The sequence below is a fragment of the Schistocerca serialis genome, chromosome 2 (assembly GCF_023864345.2).
Source record: "Schistocerca serialis cubense isolate TAMUIC-IGC-003099 chromosome 2, iqSchSeri2.2, whole genome shotgun sequence".
NCBI classification, from domain to species: domain Eukaryota; kingdom Metazoa; phylum Arthropoda; class Insecta; order Orthoptera; family Acrididae; genus Schistocerca; species Schistocerca serialis.
Window position 1 is genome coordinate 551794029 of NC_064639.1, and position 23518 is coordinate 551817546.

The window sequence follows — 23518 nt, forward strand, 5'->3', positions numbered from 1 at the left end:
TCACAGACTCAGCTGAAAAATGAGAGACTTATTCGCTGTAATTCTGACAACATGTAACCCATCGAATCCAACACAGCTATGGGACTCCTTCAAAGAGTGTATGAGTGACAACATACTGTATCAAATATGAGAAGCTTATCCTGACCTGACTATTGAAATCAATAACGACATCTTCAGTGAAACACTCAGTCACCCAGAAGACAAATGTTTAGCAATAAACAACCAGACCTTAGTACAACTTGGGATGCAAGCACCATGAAATGATGCTGTCAGTGTGCTAATCTTCGAAATTACTAAGGAAAATAACTCCATCATCAACGAACTGCTTCAATACATTTCTCACAACAAACCACTCCTCAGTGACAATCAAAAGGAAATTTATGACATTATGATGGACCGGATCAACAACAACACTAGTGGAATTATGTACTTGGATGCACTAGGTGACACCGGGAAAATGTTTCTAATAAATCTATTGCTGGCAGAAATACATGTTAAACAATACTGACATTATCCGGCATTGCAACCACACTTATAGAAGGACGACGAACTGCCCGCTGCACCTGACAATTACCATTGAAATAGCTAAAGAACAATTTGCAATATGTAAAAGCTCTAGGGAATCTGTATGGGGTGAACTTCTAAACAAGGCTAAAATTATCTTCTGGGATGAATGCACAATGGCACATAAAATATTGCTCAAAGCCATTGATAGAACATTACAAGACTTACGAAGAAACTCTGAAGTGATGGGAGGAGCTCTACTCATGTTGTCAGGAGATTTTTGATTAACACAGTTATCCCCAAGTCAACACCAGCAGACGAAATCAATGCATGCTTAAAAAATAGCATCCCTGGCCACACATACAAATACTGCCAGTACAGCAAGTCTCATACTTGCGTTTCTTATTTGTTTTGTGCAGAACTTCCATTCCAGTTTTGCCCCCTCACAACATCTCATCCAGTAATTCCTAGCATCCATTTCAAAAGACTCTTGCAAACTGTTACAATGTTATCTTTCCACTTTCACCCTTTTATCCATTTATATTAATTTTTCACTGAAGTAATATTTTTTTAGAATGGAAATACTTTTTTTTACAGAATTATTACTTATTTACAGGATAGAGTCACAAGAAAATAATGAATTTACTGTAGAAAAGCAGCTTGTAACAGAATATTGTAACGAATTAGGATCATTATATTCAGTGCACAAACTCAATGACTTATGCAAGAGGTAAGTCATTTTTCTTTATCTATTAGACTAATCACCATGTGTTTAAGTTTTACAATAACAGCAGTATTAGTGTAATCACCATGCGTTTAAGTTTTACAATAACAGCAGCAATAATATGGACAAAAATTTAAATCATTTTTTTGACTGTTTTGCATGTATTTATTGTCAGTCATCCACTGTTATGAATGATTGATTGAAACATAAAATAAATACAAAATCATGTACAGGGTGACAATTATTGAACTATATGAAAAAAAAACATTAATTAGTTACAAAATACAGCATGCACACACTTTATTCAACATGTAAGTGTTGCTAGAGGTATTTGGATTTACGTTATGCTTGCCATCATTGGCGATGATGTGGTGCAGACAAATAGTACAATTCTGCATGACCCACTGAAGTGTTGGAACATCAGTGCTGTCTATGACATTCTGAGTGGTTGTTTCCAGCTCAGCATTGCATAATGTGAATATAATAGCCTATGGGGCCTCTAGCCACTGTGTTAAATGGTGCAAAACAATTGATAATGTTTTCACTGTGAATATTTTAAATTAACTTCAGAGTGAAACCAATCGATAGAAGGGCTACTGTGCAACAATTGGTGCTGGACAACAGGAACATCTGGTGAAGGTTGAAGAATCTTACCATCCACATCACCTCAAAATGGGGTACAGAACTCACTATCCCCACACATGTGCTCACTGCCAGTGTCAGGACATGGAGATTAGTGTGCGTGCAGGAACACCACAATTGGTTGCAGTACATGTAGATGCAGGCCGGTGATAGCTATGAGTATGTAGCCAAGAGAGCATTATCAGGCAGGTAGTGGAGGTGTCCTCATGTGGGAGATGTTTATATGGGATGAAATGGGACTCCTGATACATCTGCCAGCATCTCTCACATGCAAACAATACAGGAACATGTTTTATGCTTATACACATCTAATTTGATATTCAAGACTGCTATAAATGGGTTAGTATGTATTCAAAATACTAGCCTTTTCCCTGCATCTTTGCCCAAACATGCATATCTCACATATATTACATGCAGTTTCTCCTCCACCCTCTCTCAGTTCACCATCTCCTCCCCCCACTTCCTTTGTCCTTGTGTCCTCCCTACTCTCTGCCCTCCTGTACCCCCCTTTCTCTGCCCATCTCCCCTCTCACAGTCTATCTCCTCTTCCTCTCATATCTGTCCATATCCTCCTCCCTCTCTCTGTCTGGCCTGGCCTCCTCTCCCTCCCCTTCCCCCCCCCCTCCCCCCCGTGCCCTTTTTTCTCTGTGAATGCCTTTTTTTCTTCACCCCAGTGTGATGCAAATTTTTGCATGTCAGTGGTTTGTGTACATTGTCACCTGTGCCTGGCAGTACAAAAATGTGTGCAATGTGCACAGCTTTAGGTGTGAATGACATTTGTATTGTTACAGTGATGTTGTATTGGTACAGTGATGATGGTGGCTGTAATTTTGATTTTATAGTTGAGAGTGCTTCACAGTTAAAAGCTGTCTGAAGTGTTCCCAACTGTGAGGACTTCCCTTACACTGTATTCATTAGTAGGCTGTCTATCTGTCCACCTCCTCCTCCCCCCCCCCCCCTCCTCCTCTATCTGCTCACCTCCTCCACCCCCTCTTCTCTCTCTATCCATCTCCTTCTGCCACCCTCTTTGCCTGCCCAGTTCTCCGTCCCTCTCTCCACCTCCACCTCCACCTCATCCTCATCCTCATCCTCCAACCTCTGTCCATCCATTTCACCTCCTCCCCCTATCTCTCTCTCTCTCTCTCTCTCTCTCTCTCTCTCTCTCTCTCTCTCTCTCTCTCCATCTCTCATCTCCATTCCCCTATTCCTGCCCATCTCATCCACCCTGTCTCTATGTCTGTCTCATCCTCGTCTCTCTCTGTCCATCTCCTCACCTCCTCCTCCTCCTTCCCCCCATCCACCCTCTCACAGTCAATCTTCTCTCACTATCCATCTTCTCCTCCTCCCCTCTCTTTGCTTAGTCATGCCCACCTGCAAATGTAGCCCCAGCAATGCATGCCAAGACTACCTGCACAACACACCTGTCATGCAGGGCAGTCACATGACAGTGGATCGAAAAACTTTTCTCCCATATCTTCCCAGTCTGTTAGTACCTTATTGTGAGAATGATAAATTGTTACTCAGTGATGAAGGTAAGATTGATACAGCATTTTGGCATTATTATCTTTAGTGTCTAAATAACTCCTCCTGCTTTGTATACAGTGGTTATTAGAGAGAGGAAGCTAATGTGGAGGGGTAGGAAAACAATGTATCATAAAAAAGAGGAGATGGTTATGGTTCAGATAGCGATCTATAAGGAAGGAGATAGGCTGCTAATGGCTTGTACAGGAACTCAGAGGAGAGAAGAAATAAGACTAAGGGGCACGAACTGTAAACTGATTAATGAAAGAAAGAAAATAAATAGAATGTTAACTACAAGATGTGTGAGAGAGGAGCTAAAAGAGGTCAACAGCAGCCATTAGGTTACTAAAGAGGTTTCGTGTAAAGAAGACAGTGTTCGTATACACAGTCTTGCATGACTTTTTATGAAGGAGTCAGTAATATTTGTGTGTTGTATCACTGTTTACAACTCCTGCACATTTGTTGCTGGATTTACTGGAAGTACTTTTGTTTTATGGAAATAGTTTCTCTATTTTGTGTTTATAGTTTACAGTAAGTTTACTTTCAGGACATTTCTTTGATGAAAATGCATGAATAGCAGAAAATATGTGTGTGGGCCCAACATTGTAAGCCATTTAACAAATTTATGAACAGTGCAGATTGTTCACCATTATCACTTAACACTGATCATTGAGAAGGAGCAAACTAAAAATATGGATACAATTTTTTCAGGTTTAAATGTTGAGATGAGCCTGCAGTCAACACCCACTAGTCACCTCTAAACATTAGAAATTGAATTTCCATCATCCCCGTCGATACATTTCCCAAGTTCATTTATATTATCATACACTTATTCAGCTGTGTATCATCTGCATTTGTGGTCGATGTGTATAATTGCAATATCTGCTGGTTGTCCATTCAATTTCAGTCATTGTTGTTTCAGTTCCCTCACAGATAACCATTTACACTATTGAACAAGAAAGTAAAATCTCTTTACAAGAAAGGGCAATATCTACTGGATATCCATTTAGTTTCACAGTCAATGTTTTTTCAGTTCCCCACAGATACTCATTTGCTCTATCGAGCAGTAGACAGTCCAGGTTGGAATGGTTGGAATACCAAAAGTTATGGAAAGGATAGATTGCTGTTACACACACACACACACACACACACACACACACACACACACACACACACTCACTCACACACACATGACTGCTGTATCTGTGGCCGCTCAGTCCAGCGAAAGATAGCAGTGGTGCATAAAGTGGGCTTGCTTCTGTGAAAGAGTGTGTGTGTGTGTGTGTGTGTGTGTGTGTGTGTGTGTGTGTGTGTGTGTGTTTTTCTCTTTTCTGACAAAGGCTTTGACCAGAAACTTAATGTTTATAGTCTTTTTGTTGTGCCTGTCTGCAACTCAAAATGTCATCTTTATGTTTACTCAGTTGCATATTCCCCATTCCTGCTCTACCATTTTCTGGTCCAGTATGAAAAACCTATGATCTCCACTCCAAAAATCATTCTCTTCTGTCCATCACATATCAGTGATTCCTAAAATATCTATTTACACCCATTCCACTTCCACCTGTATATTTTCTAATTTTCCAGATTTACTTACAGACCAGTTCACAGTAATGCAGCCATTAAATGTATCCTGTTCATGCATGCAGGTAGTATCACAATTGTCATTCCAATCTCTTTGATTTCCACCAAATGTAATTACTGGAGGAATTGTTCCTTTTGTTCAGCTTGAAACTTACCTGCATATGAGCCCCAAAAGAGTGTGCCGCTGCTGCTTCCTCTGTTGAGTTGCATTGGTGATTTCCTAGGCCCATTTGCCTCTCTGTTGCAGTCAACACGGTAAATCTGCCAAGAGGTCGTTATAAAGTACCGGTACTACCAACTAGGTCAACTGAACAAAGTTTTTAAGGTAGTGTTACTACTAGTAACCTCGTTCACCTGATATCGAGCCTTCGGTAGCTGCACTGGCATATGGTGTTGATGATCTTGCTGTTGTGAATGTATCTTACAGAATTATGTGACATGAAATATGCCACAATGTAGTAATGAATTTTAAATTTTTTCACTTTTACTTATAATCAATATTCTTGGTCTGATGATCGGATTTGTCACAATTAATAGTCTTTAAGTGTACATACCAGGTTGTCAGTTACTGTAATGGACACTATGTTAAACATTTATCTTCTGGCAGATTAGCACAATAATTGTTACTATTCAGTCCTGTAATATATAGATTGATGACCCAGTACAGAATGTTTTACATATGTAGTCTCATACAGTAACTGCACAGTTTACTGGCACAGTAGTCTTCTTGGCTTTTATCAAAAAAGGAATGGTAAGTTCCAAATAAATGATAACAACACAGTGGTGTTGATAGTATAGATATTGGGCATTAACTCACATCTTATGTAGACATGTTTGAGATTAAAAAAGAAAATTTGTTGTCGCATTTTAAATATTAACATAAAATTGAGGAGCACACAATTACAATAGGAAGAACAGCAAATCTGTTTTAACTGTGAGCTATATAACTAGTGAAAAGGCAAATTTATAGGCATCATTTTATGAAAATGATTTCTATTTACTCAACAGTTCCCAGAGTGTACCAAAAAGTTTCTAGAACATTAAATTTTCCAAATTAACCAATCAACAAACTAATAAGATATTCTAATTAAAGTTGGCAATTATGGAATCAGAAGAATGTGGGCCACAATACTGTGGTACTGAATTTTGGAAATAATCAGTATTTAAGATTGGAGCTTTCTGGCACATTTCAGATAGGAAGCTTTTGCAAAAAGTAAAATGTTTGTGGAGAGGAGTAGGATGACAGATTTCAAATGAACTGTTTCGATTTAGAAACAAAAAGCTACTTGCTCGCTGAAAATTTCACATCCACTTATTTTGTGTGAATCGAAATCCTGGATATTTCTTTAGGAAGAATATTTCCAAGTGAACTGACTAATATTATCATCAGTAATTGAGAAACTGTACAGTGAATAATAAAGTTCAGTGAAATCAAGCGTGAATAAGAAATTAGCTATTTTGTGTGAATTGTGTGTGTGCTGTTAACAAAACTATCAAGTAAAGGAAAAAAATTACATTGATGTCAGGAGTGGTATATCACAACAAGTAGGATAGTCCCACCTGCTATGTTACGTACTCCATCACACACCCTTTATCCTGGCATGTGGCCTGGTTTCCAAAGAGAGAGAGCACAGGTTGGCTGCATCTCAGGAAATCTTTACTGTGATAATGAAAGTGCAGTTCTTTGATCCAAAAAACAGAAAATTATCAGACTTAAATATCCTAAATTCTCAAAAGACTAGATATTGATAGTTAAATTATTGAAGCATACTTTAAAAAATTATTCAGCATTTCTTCTGGTCCTCACTTCTCTAATTTTTCCCTGTATTTTGGCTTGCTTTCATTTTGTACTAAGATTTCTGCCTTGCCTTGTACTGCTGCATCTGATGTAATACTAGAACCTGAATGAGCTTTCTCTTTAGATGTTTGATAGTCACCTTTCCAACAACTTTTCCCCTGTTCTGCATGGAACAATCTCCTGTTTGCAAAAAGCAAGCATCTATTGTCACCTTTGTCTATGCCTGCCTCCACTACGATGTGGTTAATATTCATGAGGGTGGTAAAAATCATGAGACACAATACACACATATACAGATGGCAGTAGTATCACATAAGAAAGGTATAAAAGTGTAGTCCATTGGCAGAGCTGTCGTTTCTTCTCAGGTGGTCACATGAAAAGGTTTCTGAAGTGATTATGGCTGCATGTAGGGAATTAACAGACTTTGAATGTGGAATAGTTGGAACTACTCAATATTCCACAATCCACAGTGTTAAGAGTGTGCCGAGAATACCACATTTCAGATTCCACCAATCCTTAGCCCTCACTAACATAGTCCTGCAAAACCATATAAACCAAGCCCAAACCTCCTTAAAATACCTTCTCTCCATCCGTAAAATTCTCTTGCTGTGCAATCCTAAATTCCCGGAACCCATAACACACTTTGAAAATCTTGCCTTCCAGGAACTAGAGCAACATATGCAATGCCACCTCAAAAAACTCTCCACCCTGCTCACTTCCTACTCCCACTTTGGCGTACCATTGTTCACCACCTTTACAACAACCTCCAAATCTCCCCTATGTCCCCTCATATCTAACAAACCCTGTCTCGCAGACATACCACGTTTACCCCACCCTCCAACACTCCCTCCCACCACCACACAGAATCCAGAACCTAAACAGACCCGAAACACAGTCGTGATCCTTTCCTCCAGAAGCCTTAGCCCCACAGAAATATCGGTCCTTTCCAAAGGCCTCACCTTCTGCCCTACTCTCAAATTTAATCATGTTGGAGTTGTTAAAGACCTTCTGTCCTTCTCCTGGTCACCACAGTGGAAACTCTCTTCAACACCAACTCTACCAGTCAGACTCAACCAAAGACCAATGTTGAACCCTACCTGACTCAGTTTACTTCTCCACCCAACTGTGATCCACTCCCATTGCCCCCAAATCACTCCCTGTTAACTTTCCAGAATTTCTTAACCTGGAATCTTGCCTCACCATCACTCCCCAAATCCCTCAACATGCGAACTAACCTTACATCCGCAAAAAGAACCACAGTTCATCATCTAGAAACTGACCCCAACCTTATGATCCTATCTACGAAAAAGGCTCTACTACTGTTGTTTTGAGCCTCAAGAATTACCTGGTAGAAGGACTCCACCAGCTGTCAGATACTTCCACCTACAATCTTTGTCTCAGTGATCCCATTCCAGAAATCCAGCAGGATCTCCAGATTCTCCTCATAGCCTTAGGCCTATCCCAGAACCTCTCCCCTGAGCCCATCTCTCTGTCACCCTTAACACTCCGTGCACTCCTACCTTTTACATGCTTCCTAAAGTCCATAAACCCGACCACCCAGGACGCCCCATTGTGGCTGGTTACTGTGTTCCCACTAAGAGAATCTCTGCTCTCATAGACCAACACCTTCAGCCTATTACCTGGAACCTATCCTCCTATATAAAAGATACCAACCATTTCCTCCCACCGATCATCCACAGTTCATGACGCTTTACCATATGGTGCCATGCTCGTCACTGTAGATGTCACCTCCCTGTACACTAACATCCCTAATGCCCATGGCATTACCACTGTTGAACACTATCTTTCCCAGCACCCGATGGATTCCAAACCAATAATCTCCTTCCTAGTCGCCATGACCAACTATAGCCTCACCCACAATTACTTCTCCTTTGGAGGCATTACCTACAAACAAATCTGGGGCATGGCTATGGGCACTCGCATGGCACCATCCTACGCCAACCTATTCATGGGCCATCGGTATCCTAAACCACTCTCCTGGTTCAGATTCATTGATAACATCTTTGCGATCTGGATCGAGGGTGAGGACATCCTGTCCTCATTCCTCCAGAACTTCAACAGCTTCTTCTCCATTTACTTTACCTGGACCAACTCAGCCCAACAAACCAATTTCCTAGATGTTGACCTCTACCTTAAAATGGCTATGTCAGCACCTCTGTCCATATCAAACCTAGTAACCACATGCAATACCTTCATTTCGACAGATGCCACACATTCCATACTAAGAAGTCCCTTCCATACATCCTAGCTACCTGTGGTCGTCGCATCTGCAGTGACAAGCAGTACCTCCCCAAATATACCAAGGGTCTCACTGACCTTAATTATTCTCCCAACATTGTACAAAAACAAATCTCCCATGCCTTATCTTTCCAGCCTCCCACAACCTCCCAAAGTCTCACCGTCTGGCCACAGAGGAGCATTACCCTCACAGCTCAGCACCACCCAGGACTGAAGCAACTGAATCACACTCTCCGCCAGGGTTTCAACTACCTCTCGTCATGCCCTGCAATGAGAAATATCCTGCCCACTATCCTTCACACCCCTCCCACAGTGGTATTCTGCTGTCTACCAAACCTACACAATATACTCGTCGATCCCTACACAACCCCTGCTCTCAATCCCTTACCTCATGGCTCATATCCCTGTAACAGACCAAGATGCAAGATCCTCCCACCTACTCCAGTCCGGTCACAAACATCACCCATCCCATCAAAGGCAGGACAACTACTGTGTTGCATCTTATGTGGACTCAACAACCAATAAGCTGCCTGTCCACATGAATGGCCACTGACAAACTGTGGCCAAGAAACAAGTGGACCACCCTGTTGCTGAGCACACTGCCCAACACATCATCTTTCATTTCAATGACTGCTTCACAGGCTGTGCAATATGGATCCTTCCCACCAACACCAGCTTTCCTGAATTGTGCAGGTGGGAATTCTCCCTGCAACGCATCCTACTATGTTCCCATAACCCCTCCTGGCCTCAACTGTCATTAGTCATTTTCTCACCCATCCAGCCCCTTCCCTGTTCCCATTCCAGCACTACACAGCTCTCATTCCACCTACACACCATGTCTTTTTACTTCTCTAACCCCCCCCCCCACCCCCAACCTCTCCCCTGCCTTCTGTGTAACCTCCTGACTGCGCCTAGCTGCCCTACCGTCTCTCCACCCCATCCTTGCACACTCCTCGGTACTGACCCCACCCCACCCCGCTATCCCTCCCCCTCCCCATGCCAGCCTCCTTCTTACCCTTGCACAGTTGCCACTCCCATCATGCACTGCTGCTGTTGCTCGCAGTGTAGCTTCAGCTGTCAGAGGCTACAGTCACATTTGTGAGAGTTGTGTGTGTGTGTGTGTGTGTGTGTGTGTGTGTGTGTGTGTGTGTGTTGTCTATTTTTGACAAAGGTCTTGTTGGTGAAAGCTTATGTTGTGACAGTCTTTTTGTTATGCCTATCTGCAACTCAGCATCTCTGCTGTATAGTGAGTAGCAACTTTCCTTTTCATAAGCTGTATAAATGGTACTTAGATCAGAGGTGGTTGCATTAAAGGAAAAGATCCACATGTTTCTGATAGCTGCCGACGTCCTTCGCCTTTAGCCATTATGTACCAATGGATGAGTGTTGCAATATAGGACTTATTAATAAAACAATGGGAAATCCAGGATGGAGTAATGACAGTTTTGTGAAACGAATTGATTGCTACTCACTGTATAGTGGAGACATTGAGTCGCAGACAGGCACAACCGAAAGACTACCGAACACATAAGCTTTCGGTCGGGAGGCCTTCTTCTAAAATGAACAACATGCACACCTGAAACTGTGTGTGTAGCTGTCTATTCATCTTGCATTAGTCATTATTCTGATGGTTAACTTTTGCTGTCTGAAGATTTTAATTGCATCACCCAATTAACTTCATATTCTTATGCCATAGCATTGAAATATGAGAAATGTGATTACTTTAAGAAGTCAATCAACTGAGATTAGTTCTTCATGTCCTGGACCAAACTAAAGTAAGATGTGACAGAGAAAAAGATAAGCAATTGGTGAAGTAGCTGGAAGGAGTGTGTGACAAAATACCAGTCTCCTATAGTGTTGAAATTTTGTGTTGGCAATCTTTTAGTTTGGCCTCGCTGTAAGAAAATCAAATTATGGTGGTGACTGGGGCTAAATTGTTCAAGAATCTGGTACACTAACATGAAAGAAGATTTCTGTTTTGCTTTTTGAAGTCCAAGGAGATATCGTGTATGGAAATTCATTTGGTGATTCGTGTTAGAATGAAATGAAGACTAGGAGTCCAGAATTGTGCTGTGTCACTGCTTATTGATTACTTGTCACAGCAGGTGCATTCATGCCAGATGTAAAGGAGAAGAGTAGCCTCCTCCTCCCCCCTTTTTTCTTTCTTTTTTAGTAGTTGTAATAATGATGGATTTTAGAATGAAGACTGAATTTAATGTTTATGAAGATTCTTCAAGCTTTGGAGAAAATACATGTGGCTTTAATGAAATACACTAACAGCCCTTGAGAAACAGGGAATTGATTCAATAGATGGTAGCATACTGGAGAATATATATATGTCAGTGTTTCCATTAGACTTCCCCAGGGCTGAGAGAAATTCAGAATTTAAATAGGAGCCAGATAAGGAGGGTGAATACCACCACATCTATTCTCAGTCATGGAGGATCTCTATACAGAGATACGAAAGAAGGAATATGTGTTAAATAACCGCCTTCATTTTGCTTATGACATTATACTGTCCAACATGTTATAGAAGACATTAAAATGGCAAGTTTGAAAAGAAAAAGGCCTGGAAAGAACTATAATAAGATTAAAGTAATGTACAATGAACACATTGACAAGTAAATTATACATGTAAATAGCGAATTCATAGAACTAATTCATGAGTTTTGTACTTAGGGTAGTTGAAGACAATGACCAGATGGACAGCGAAAGAAATATGCAAAAGAACGTACAGAAAGATAGTCTGGTATGCTTGTAATAAACTGAATAGGGTTTTTCAAATTAAGCTTTTAGTGAGTCTGAAAAGAAAAGCTTACAATCAATGTATATTATCATTTCTGACTTGTGGCAGTGAGGCACAGGCTTTTAACTGAAATCCATTCAAAAACTAAGGGTTTTTCAGCAAGCAATGGAGAGATGCATGTGGAGATTACTAGGAGAGACAGGAAAACCAAAAATGAGTAAGAGAACAGACTGTTGTAGAAAACGTAATTATGACTGTAATGAAAATGAGGTGGAGGTGGGAAGGATATGTATGTGGACTAATGCATAGTTTGATACGTTATGAAGCAAGTTAGTGCTGGATGGAAAACTGATGATTTATCAGAAATACATCAACTCTCAGTGGCTGCTTGACATCAGACTGTGAGATTACTCTTTTCACCTTTTGGGCTGCTGACATTCCAGTATTTTCTGTTTCACCAAAAAGCTGGAAAGAGGAGTTGGGTATTTTTTGATGGCACGTGAAAAGTCCAGACTGATTTGTTACATTAGTGGCAAACATCACTTGTTCATATCAGTAATCCATAAGCTCTACTTAACAGCCATTTTGAAATCCCACTCTGTCTTGTGACTGTGTATCCGGTACATTCAACCCAGATTCCAATAGTCTGCAACTTTAAATGCTCTGTAAATAATTTAGGAATAAAGGAGACAACTTACCAAATAGTGGAACTGTTGAATGAAAACAAAAATGACTTCTGCTCTTTCCAGATGCTGTGCATTGAACTGTGTGGACGTAATAAGAGCAGCAAGAGATGTCCTGGAAACTTCATTATCTGTCCATAACTACAGTGAAAAGCAAATATTGCCTGCTCTTCTGATTGTCGAATGGTTTTTGAGAACAGATATAGTGCCAATATCGTACTTCACACAGCTGATTTCACCGAAACTTAGTGATATATTGAAGACAGAACCAAAGACTGAGTCAGTAATTAAAAATAAAGCAAAAAAATTAAAGCTAATTATTGAAAAGTTACAGTCAATATAACTATAAAATTGTTTGAAGGGAACATATTTTTGTGATTCTGCATGGACAGTTCTATTTTTTTGTACCTGAAATGTCAGTGAAATAAATAGCATAGTGGTGGAAAATGTGATACAAATTCTGCAGTGCATCCTTTTCATTTCTCTAGTAATAAATTCACTCACTTTGTTTAACGCTTTCATGCACAGGGGTATGAGACAAATTTTGACCCTTTTGCACAAGATTTTTATTTGTTGAACAAATTTATAAAAATTTGGTTAAAAGTTATATAATTACATTAGAATAAAAACATTAGTAGACATTATGATGTATTTCAAAAGAGTCTTTCGAAAACAATGGTGGTACATTATGTGTACCACCACTATTGAAGTAACATTGCAGTATTGGATGCAGGATCTGTTTTTGCAGAAATAGAGGAACTTGCCACTTGTAACACTTCAAGCAGCTTGGTAGTCATCGAAGCCAGACTTGTTTTTTCCTAAGTAGAGAGATACCTGGCACACACAAACATCAATTCAGTTCTTACCTGCTTTTCCTTAGTGCTGCAATTTTCACATCTTTGTCATGTAGTTCTTTGTGGCTGGTGTGCTGAACTTTCTGTTCTCACAGTTTTGGGCACTTGAGGTTTCTTTTTGCTAATCTCTACTGGATTGCTCAGGTGCCTGCCTCTCTTCCTTGAAGCAACCAGGGTGCTGCTCACAAGACTTCTAGACACTTCCCACTGAAAGTTCTAAATCGTCATTGTTTCAAACTTCAGTTCCTTGTGAAGCACAAAGGCATTCAACACACTTCCATCAGTAAAGTATCAGAAGATACAAGGCCATCATTTCATACTCTTCCTATCAATTTCATATGTTGATTTCCTTTGATAAAATTTATCCACACAGTTCATATTTTCATTGTAATCAATTACCAGTAGAGGGAAAGGCAGCTTTGTCACAGTCCCATCCTTTTCTTTCCGCAGTACTTCTTCATTGTTCTTGGGTCATCAAAGCTTGACAGCAAATACATTGTTCTTGTATCCTCCCATTTTACAATACACACCCCAGTTGTATTCACCACATTTCAATTCTTTGTCTTGATTCAGCTTAGGCAGATTCTTTTGTGATATATTGACAGTCCCACATGCATGTATTTGTTTCCTTTCGAGATCCTCCATCAGTTGTACACTGGTTAAATAACTGTCAAAGAAAACTCTGTGATTTTTTCCTTCGAGACCTGTCAGCAGCTCTTTTACTACCCTCTCTCCAAGGCATTTTTCCATTGTGTTGCCTATTTTACCTGTATAAATGTCAAATTTTTGTGCATAACCAGACTTATCTGCTAACATCCACACATTGTAGCCTCATTTGATTGGTGTTTTTTTTTTTTAAAAAAAAAATAGATAAGATGACCTGCCTTTGAATTTGATGATCGACTCATCTACACCTACATATTCACTTGGATGATAGACACTTCTGAAATCGTCACCCACCATGGGCAAAAATAGTTGTAAGTTGTTCAGCTTGTTATAACCCTCCTTGCCCTGCTTTGGCATGTAGCTGTTGTCAGTTAGATGCAAATGATTAACAGGCATCACTGAACTAATGTAGGTATCAACAACTCCAGTAATCCCTGTAACTTGCCTGTCATTTTATGCCCATGAGAATGTTCAAGCCAAGAAAAGTTTCCATCTCCCCACATGTTGTGTGTTAGTAAGGTTTACCATTTTTCTGATTCTCCTGTTCAGCATAAAATTAGTCTGCATCCTCTGAATTACATCATAAGATATGAACAATTTGAACAAATTATAGGGAGTGGAATCCTCCAAGTCTCTCACGTGCACAGCAGGACCAGTTTCTGAGGAAAAGGTAGAGGTTGTCAGGGTTTTTCTGTTTTCCCGCACTGGGGAGGCTGTTTACATGATGTTACGTCTGTGGAAGTTACACTTTCGTCACGTGCATTCTGTGCTGTACTTGCTGTGGATCAGCAGTTGAACTGGATACAGTTCCACCAGAACAAGCCCCTTGTTTGATTGTGTATTTTCTCAAGTGAATAACTTTCATCTGAAGAGCTTGTTTCAGAAATAAGAATTCCTGAATGTGGTACACAGTAATATGGGTCGTCACCCCTAAAATCTGCACCTTCGTCCGACGAACTCTGACCTGAAGGTATTTCAGCATGGAGTATCTTTCAGTACTTCCATAAAATGATTCATTATAAACTGAAATGGAAGATAATGCCTCAAATTATTTGTATGAACTTCATTTACACTCCTATGCAACTTGATTGCACAAACAATGCATGAAATGTCTAACACTACTCGATATTCAAAGCAATAACTCACCTAGTGGAGGAACATTGATGCATGGCGGTACATATTTTGGATTCTGAAGTATTCACAAAATACTCATCTTCTATAGAATATATAAGAACTGTGACTTCTACAGTGATTCTGAATGTATAACAACCATTATCGTACCTGTAATAAACAGCTGAATCAACACTGTATCGCATAAAGGTGGAAACAATTACACACTCGATTGTACTGGGCAAAAACCAGCAACACCGCGCATGCTGCAGGAAACAACAATTGCCACAGACAAACTACATGGAGCAATGCTACTTCTGACCTCTCTCTGTCATAGTGGGAACTACCAAATTACATACAGTGGGTGGTTCAGAAAACATACCTTCATGCTGGACGAGTCAAGACTTTACAATTAAGTGGTACAATTTTTGTACCACCATGCATTAAAGCAAGGACGAATAGTGGTACACACATTGTACCACCTATCCTAAAAGAGGTAACTGCCTTTTGTAGCTGATATTTGCAACTTCTTTTTAACATCGTACATGTCTTCCTATTTTATTTTGAGTAGCATGTCATCTTTTAATTTCCAAGAGAGCATTTTGCTTCATATTTTCAAAAGCCTTTTCAGTTGTGTGAAAATAAAATATAATCCAAAGCACCTCAGTCTGGCAAGGATAGTCGAACTGCGAACAGAGAGTCTGTGTCTGTGTGCGTTTTCTTGTCACTCCCCTAATTTATGTATGTCTGCAGCTATTTTCAGATATAGCTGATTGATAATGTTTACCTGGTCATTAACTACAATTTTCTTGCCACAATTGCATTTTGGTGATGGTAATCTTACAATGGAGATGCTAGACCCTGTGATCCCCTAATTCCTGTTTTGTGAATAAATTTTGTTGAGTTTAAAGTCACTAATTTCCCATTAGAAATCTAGGTCAAAAATTATAATTGAGGATCCATTTTGTACCAGATGGAATCATTAACCACTTTGAATATAAAGAAATTTTATTGGTATGTATTAGGATTGCAAACTAATATTTTCTGATAAATTGAAGACTTTGTGATTTTGATCCACTGCAGATATACTTAAAGAGGAAAGTCTTGAATAACAACAGAAATTCCTGGATGAAGTAGTACATAAACTGAAGGAAAAGCGGCCATTCACCTCCAGATGACTGATGTGTGGTGCATAGAACACACAACAGAAAACATTATTTACACTAGTTTTCGAGCTCTTGCTCTTTCTCTCACAGAAATACACACACTCACAAACATAACCACATATACACCCAAATGAACAAATCCATGGCCATGGTGAGGCTGACTGTTGATTATTGATAATTGTAGTTGCTTAGGTAGATGGAGTTGAGGAGGGGGTATCGGGATAGTTTGTAGTGTGAGACAGGTCTTTTGACAGATGACTCAGCAGCTAAACAATAAGACGAAAGCAGTTCAGAGGCAAGAGCAAGTGACAGGCAGAGAGAGGCAGAGGGCACAAAGGGAAAGGAAGGTGGAGATAAGGAGGGAGGCAGACCACATTGTAAGGGGAGGAGGAGGGGGGGGGGGGAGTGGTGAGAGAAGGTAGTATACACTCTAGACAGGAAAGGGAAAGGTGTGGTGTCTACAGAACAGAGAAGGGGAAAGGTAAGGTGAAGCAATGTGAAACAGGTTAGCAGAAATTTAGGCCAAGAGAATTGCAAGAGTGCAGAATACAATGTAGAGACAGTTTTCATCTATGTAGTTCACCGAAACTAGTGCTGGAAGGAATTATAAATATGGCTCACTTTTTAAAGTAGCTGTTGAAGTCATTTGTGTTGTGGTGCACAGCATATTCGCCAATTGGATGCTCAAGTCTGTAATTTTCCACAGTTTGGCAGTGGCCATTCATGTGTGTAGACAGTTGGTTACTTATACTGACATGGAATGCTCTGTTTTCACACATGGAGGTAAAAAATACCTGTGCCTGGACTGTGATAGGGGGCAGTGGATGAATATATGAGACCAGTCTTGCCACCTGGGCAGACCACAAGGAATTTCCCCATAAGGTGCAGGACTGAGAGCAGATTGCTATCAGGATGGACAAGGGTATTCTGTAAGTTGGATGGACCACGGATCACAACTTTGGGTGACATGGGTAGGATATCCCTCACATCCGGACACAATAATAAATAGTTGAAGCCCTAGTGAAGGATGTGGTTGAGTTTTCCAAGGCCAGGGTAATACTAACTGGAGGAGATGGCATGGAAGATCTGTTAATGGATGAGCTGGACAGGATACTGTCATGTCAATAAAGGCTCTGGTAAGATTATCGGCATATTTAGACAACTGCTTTTTGCTGCAGATGTGGCATCTACAGGTGACGAGGCTATAAGGAGGAGACCTTCTGACATGGAAATGGCGACAGCAGTCAAAATAGAGGTAGTGTTGTTGGTTGGTGCATTTTATATGAACTGGCGTATTTATCAAGCCATCTGAGAGGTGAGTATCGACATCTAGAAAGGTAGCTTGTGGAGTTGAGAAGAATCAGATGAAGGCTATTTGGGAGTACGTTTTGAGGTCATGGAGGAAAGGGCAAAGGCTGTCCCTGCCATCAGTCCAGATCGTGAAAATGTAATCATTGTATCTGAATGAGACAAGGGCCATAAATAAGTTGGCATTGGATGGTGCCAGGCGAGTACTCATGGCAGTACTATGGACTTGTTTATAGTTTTGGCTTTCGAAAGCAAAATAATTTAGGGTCAGAATGTGGTTGACTAGAAGGATTAGGAAAGTAATGTTGGGTTTGGTATCATGAGATAGTCTTCCACAGCAGCAAGGCTTTGGGCACGCGAGATGTTGGTGTATAAGGACGTCGCATCCACAGGGACCAACAAGGAGTCTGGTGGTAATCGCACAAGAACTGTGGAAATGTGCGAAGGAAGTGACAGTGTAATGCCAGGGGTACTTGCATGGCACCAATTTATTTATGGGCCATCTGGAGGCATGCTTCCTACCCAGTCACCACCTGAAACACCATGTCTGATTGACATTCACTGATGACATTTTCATGCTCTGGACTCATGGCAAAACTTCAGTACTTGCTCCCAAATCTGTTTCACCTTGTCCTTCTCAACTTAACATGCCACCTTCCTAGATGTGGATCTCCACCTCTTCATAAATAAGTCTGTTCATATCAAGCATGTCAACCACCAATAGTACCTTCACTTTGACAACTGTCACAAGTTCCATGTCAGAAAGTCTCTTCCTTACAGCCTCGCTACCCATGGATGCCACATCTGCAGTGTAAAACAAGATTTGTTGAAATACACCAATAACATCCGTAAATAGATCTTCCATGCCATCTTCTCCTCTGACACCAGTAAACCTGCTAACCAGCCACTGACCGGCAGCTAGTATCAGCCTGGCTTGAAAAGCTCAACTACATGCTTATCAGGGCTTCCACTACCTCTTGTCATGCCTTGAGATGAGGGATATCCTATCGAAAAGCCTCCCCAAATTTCCCAAAATAATGATCTAGCACCAATCCAATCTATAGAATATCTTTGTCCATCCGTATTCCAATCCTGCTCTCAATGGGTCACTCTCTTAGGGTCAACCAATGTGCAAAATTGACCAAATCAGTTAACCACCTCTTACTGAAGTCCAGTCGCAGGTATTTCCTACACTATAAAGACAGGACCCATGTGAAAGCAGCCATGTTATATACCGGCTGTGATGTAATTGCAGACAACATCATAGATGGGGCAACGAGAGCTATGAATATTCATCTTGGGTATTAATAATCACTTGAGCTGTATTTGGTCCTTTATTACTGTACTACTACTGGTTTCGTAGTATTAAAAAATTAGAGTGGAAAAGCTTGGAATCTTTTTCAACATTAGTTGTCTGTCAAAACAAAACACTGATTAAAAACTGCCAGATTCCAATATAGTGGATGGGTCCAAAACAAATTGTATGAGGGTTGAATGAAAAGTAATGCCTCCACCTTCGTTCATTGGGTTTGGATGGGAATATTTTAATATTTCAAACGCGGAAATAATCCTTAGAATGTGATCTTTAATTACCAATATCCACTTTTCCACATACATATCCACTTTTGGATACATTTCTGCCAACAATTAACAAGTTTTCTGAAACCGTCACGGAAGAAGTCAACACACTATTTTTGCAACCAGTCTCACAGTTCTCTCAATGTCTTCATCAGAAGCATAATGATGTCCCTGCAGATGGTTTTTCATTACCAGGAACAGATGGAAGTCAGACGGTGCTAAATATGGACAGTTTGGAGGATGCCGTACGTCTGTGCGCTTTCATTTCAGGAGTCAGCATCCAGGGTACCCATCATGCACAGATCTTCCGATAGCCAAGCAAAGCAATAATGTGAACCACATGTTCTTGTGAAATGCCAATTGTGCTTGCAGTTTCTATATGAGTGATACAACGATCGACCTGAATCAGTCTGTCAACATTTTGCGTGTGAAACTCGGTGGTTGTTGTCACAGGACATCCAACTCTTTGTTTGTCACACAGGTTAGATGTTCCCGCCTCAACATCTTTAAACTTACTCGCCCAATGACTCACAGTACTCACATCAAAACAATCACCATAAACTGCTTTCATTCTCTGATGAATCTCCTTTAAGGTGACACCTTCTGCTGTCAAGAATTCAATGACTGCACAGTGCTTGAATCGTATTGACCTACCGTCTGCGCAGGGTTCCGTACTTTACACTGTAACAACACAACTGTTCAATGGTAAAGCTTTCCACCAGCGGGAGCTGTAGAAAAGAGGCTACGGAACAAGCCAGTACCTGCCGCATACCAATGCTGCCAACTGTTGGTGGAGGCATTACTTTTCAGTCAACCCTCGTATCATAGTGATCGTTCCTCCTATCTATATGGAACCGCATCTCCTGTATAAGGTTCATATAGATCGGAGAAACGATCACTATGATATGATTTGTTTTGGACCTATCCACTATATAGGAATCTGGCATTTTTAATCCAGGACATACCGTCTTTTAACAGTATTTTGTTTTGGTCGACAACAAATGTTAGGAAAAAAGATTCCAAGCTTTTCCGTTCTAATGTTTTAATCTTATGTCACTTGGTGATATGGCTTTTACCGCCACGAGTCTGGTAGTGGTACAGTAATGAATACAGCTGGAGTGGTTATTAATACTCAATATAATGTAATTATTGTGCAGTACTTTATACGGTCATTACAAGTAATCAACTGTTTCCTCACATGAATGACTGTCGCTAAACTGTGGCAAATCATAGATTTCACCATCCAGTTGCACGAACATGTTTTCTAGCACATCACAGATGACTTCAGCAGCTGTTTCATCACCCAAGCCGTTTGGCTACTTCCTTCTAATACTAGTTTCTCTAGCCTACACATATGGGACCCTTTCCTCCAGCACACCCTGTGCTGTTGGCATTCCCTCTGGCCTACATCTCCACTAACCTGTTTTCCACTGCCTTGTGTTACCTTTTCTCCGCTCTCTTCTGTTCACACTATTCCTTCTCCATCCAGATCATGTACTGCCTTCTCCTCCTCCCTCCCCCCTCCCACCCCTCATGCAGGCATTCTCTCTCTCTCTCTCTCTCTCTCTCTCTCTCTTATATGGTCTTCCCTCTGAATTCATGCAGCCAGTGAGTCATCTGTTGAAAAATCAGCCTCACACTACAGAATATCCCCCTGCCCCCACCCCCCTTCCCCCGCCTCATGCACTCTTCCATACTCCCTTCCCATCCGTCTGCCAAGGCAACCACTATTATTGATAATAACCAGTCTGTCTTGTCACGGCCATGGGTTTGTTCATTTGGTGGGATATCTATTTTCTGAATGTGTGTATTTCTATTACAGAAAGAGCAAAAGCTTGAAAGCTAGTGTGAATAATGTTTTTCAGAATAAAATTCAGTCATCAGCTGCACAGATACTTTTATTTCACTTTACCAGTTTCAGCAGATTAAGTTGTGATTTTTCAGAAGCTTAGTATTGGTTTATCAGATAATAGCTTCTTCACAGAAGCCTAATGCCGCGATATCTCCAAACTCTACATATTCTATGTGCTTGATATAATCACTGGCAAAGCGAAATGAAAATATCTGTGTAACTGACAATCAAATTTTATTCTGAAATATATACTACAGTTGCTGAAAAATAGTAGCTATGAATAAAATACTTTCTTCTTTTGTGTATTTCTATGTGCCACACATCAGTCAGCTGTAGGTGAGTGGTTGCCTTTTCTTTATTTTACGTAAAGTCTTTGTTAGGTGTGATGTTGGCAGAGTGGTAGTAAATCCCTGTGTTCAGATAACAATTCACTTCCATGCACATGGATTCAAGTAACAGTTCTTGCAATATTTTTTTACTGTTCACAAACAGAATGAAAGTTTTTGTAAAATTTACATGTTGCTATCGTAAACAGTTAAACAAATCAGAGTACTTGCCTACAAACTCTATGTTTTCGTTGTTTTTTCCTCACATACTATATTATGCTTTTTTATACAACTATTTCATCTGTGTGTCATATATTCGAGGTCATGTTATTGTGTGGACATGCCAGAAAATTCAGAGCAGATTTAAAAACAATGAATAACACCACATCAGAAGATAGAATCTAGGCTAAATGTCTGAACTATTCCATAATTCAATCTTGTATTGGAAAAAAGAAATCAGGACCTGGGTATATAAGTTAAAGGAATAACTATTAGCAGCTTGAGTAAAAACAGAATTCATTTGTGGTGTTTGGCTTCCACAGACAACCTAACAATTCTCTCCAACAATGCAAAAGAAATGATATACTTTCTAAAAGAATGTCATGAAATAGCAGCTAAAACTGGACTGCAGATCTCATACATAAAAACTCAGTCCATGGAAGAAACACCTCGGAACGTAGATGGACATCCTATAGTAGCTCAATTTGACAAAATATTTCAGGCACCTAAACTCAGATACCTAGGTGAAATCATCTAACTTTCAGGATTAAATCATGAAGCAAACAAAATGAGAATCTCTGAATTACAAAAAGTCGAAATGTTATCCTGTAATGCAAAATTAAGATACTACATCTACATCTACGTGATTACTCTTCTATTCACAATAAAGTGCCTGACAGAGGGTTCAATGAACCACCTTCAAGCTGTCTCTCTACCGTTCCACTCTCGAATGGCGCACAGGAAAAACAGGCACTTAAATTTTTCTGTGTGAGCCCTAATTTCTCTTGTTTTATCATGAAGCTCATTTCTCCCTATGTAGTTGGGTGCCAACAGAATGTTTTCGCAAGTGGAGGAGAAAACTTGTGATTGAAATTTCATGAGAAGATAGCGTCACAACAAAAAACGCTTTTGTTTTAATGATTGCCACTCCAATTCACATATCATGTCTGTGGCACTATCTCGCCTGTTTAACGATAGTACATAATGAGCTGCCCTCCTTTGAACTTTTTCAATGTCATATGTCAGTCCCATCTGATGCAGATCCCACACCGCACAGCAATACTCCAGAATATGGCGGACAAGCGTGGTGTAAGCAGTCTCTTTAGTAGACTTGTTGCACCTTTTAAGTGTTCTGCCAATGAATCACAGTCTTTGGTTTGCTCTACCCACAACACTATCTATGTGGTCATTCCAGTTTAGGTTATTTGTAATTGTAATCCATAAGTATTTAGTTGAATTTACAGCTTTCAGTTTTGTGTGAGTTATCATGTAATCGAAATTTAGCGGATATCTGTCAGTACTCATGTGAATAACTTCACACTAAGCTTTACTCAGGGTCAATTGCCACTTTTCGCACCATACAGATATCGTATCTAAATCATTTTGCAATTCATTTTGGTCATCTGATGACTTTACAAGATGGTTAATGACAGCATCATCTACTAACAATCTAAGAGGGCTACTCAGATTGTCTCCTATGTCATTAATATAGATCATGAACAATAGAGGGCCTACGTATACCACTTCCTTGAGGAACACCCGATATTACTTCTGTTTTACTTGATGACTTTCCATCTCTTATTACAAACTGTGACCTTTCTGGTAGGAAATCATGAATCCAGTTGCACAACTGAGGCGATATTCCATAGGCACGCATTTGGTTGGAAGACACTTGTGAGGAACGGTGTCAAAAGCCTTCTGGAAATCTAAAAATATGGAATTAATTTGATATCTCCTGTCGATAGCACTCATTAATTCATGAGTATAAAGAGCAAGTTGTGTTTCAAAAGAACGATATTTTGTGAATCCATGCAGACAATGTGTCAATAAGTTTTCTTCTTCAAGGTAATTCATAATATGTTCCAAAACCCTACTGCAAATCGATGTTAGTGATATGGGCCTGTAATTCGGCAGATTACTTCTACTTCCCTTTTTTGGTATTCGTGTGACTTCAGCAATTTTCCAGTCTTTAGATGCGGAT

General features: G+C 40.1%; 1 protein-coding gene across 4 annotated transcripts in view; it reads left to right on the forward strand.

The window, feature by feature from the left end:
- Positions 1-23518, forward strand: part of LOC126457551 (AP-4 complex accessory subunit Tepsin-like) — a 145974-nt gene that overhangs the window by 96298 nt on the left and 26158 nt on the right. For 2 of the 4 annotated variants that reach the window (XM_050093960.1, XM_050093959.1), the window contains 2 exons: positions 1121-1234; positions 12525-12895. In XM_050093960.1, coding sequence (XP_049949917.1) covers positions 1121-1234; positions 12525-12801 — 391 coding nt within the window. In that variant the 3' untranslated portion in view covers positions 12802-12895. Of the gene's footprint in view, positions 1-1120; positions 1235-12524; positions 12896-23518 lie in introns of those variants that run through there. The other 2 variants (XM_050093961.1, XM_050093958.1) reach the window with 1 other exon arrangement.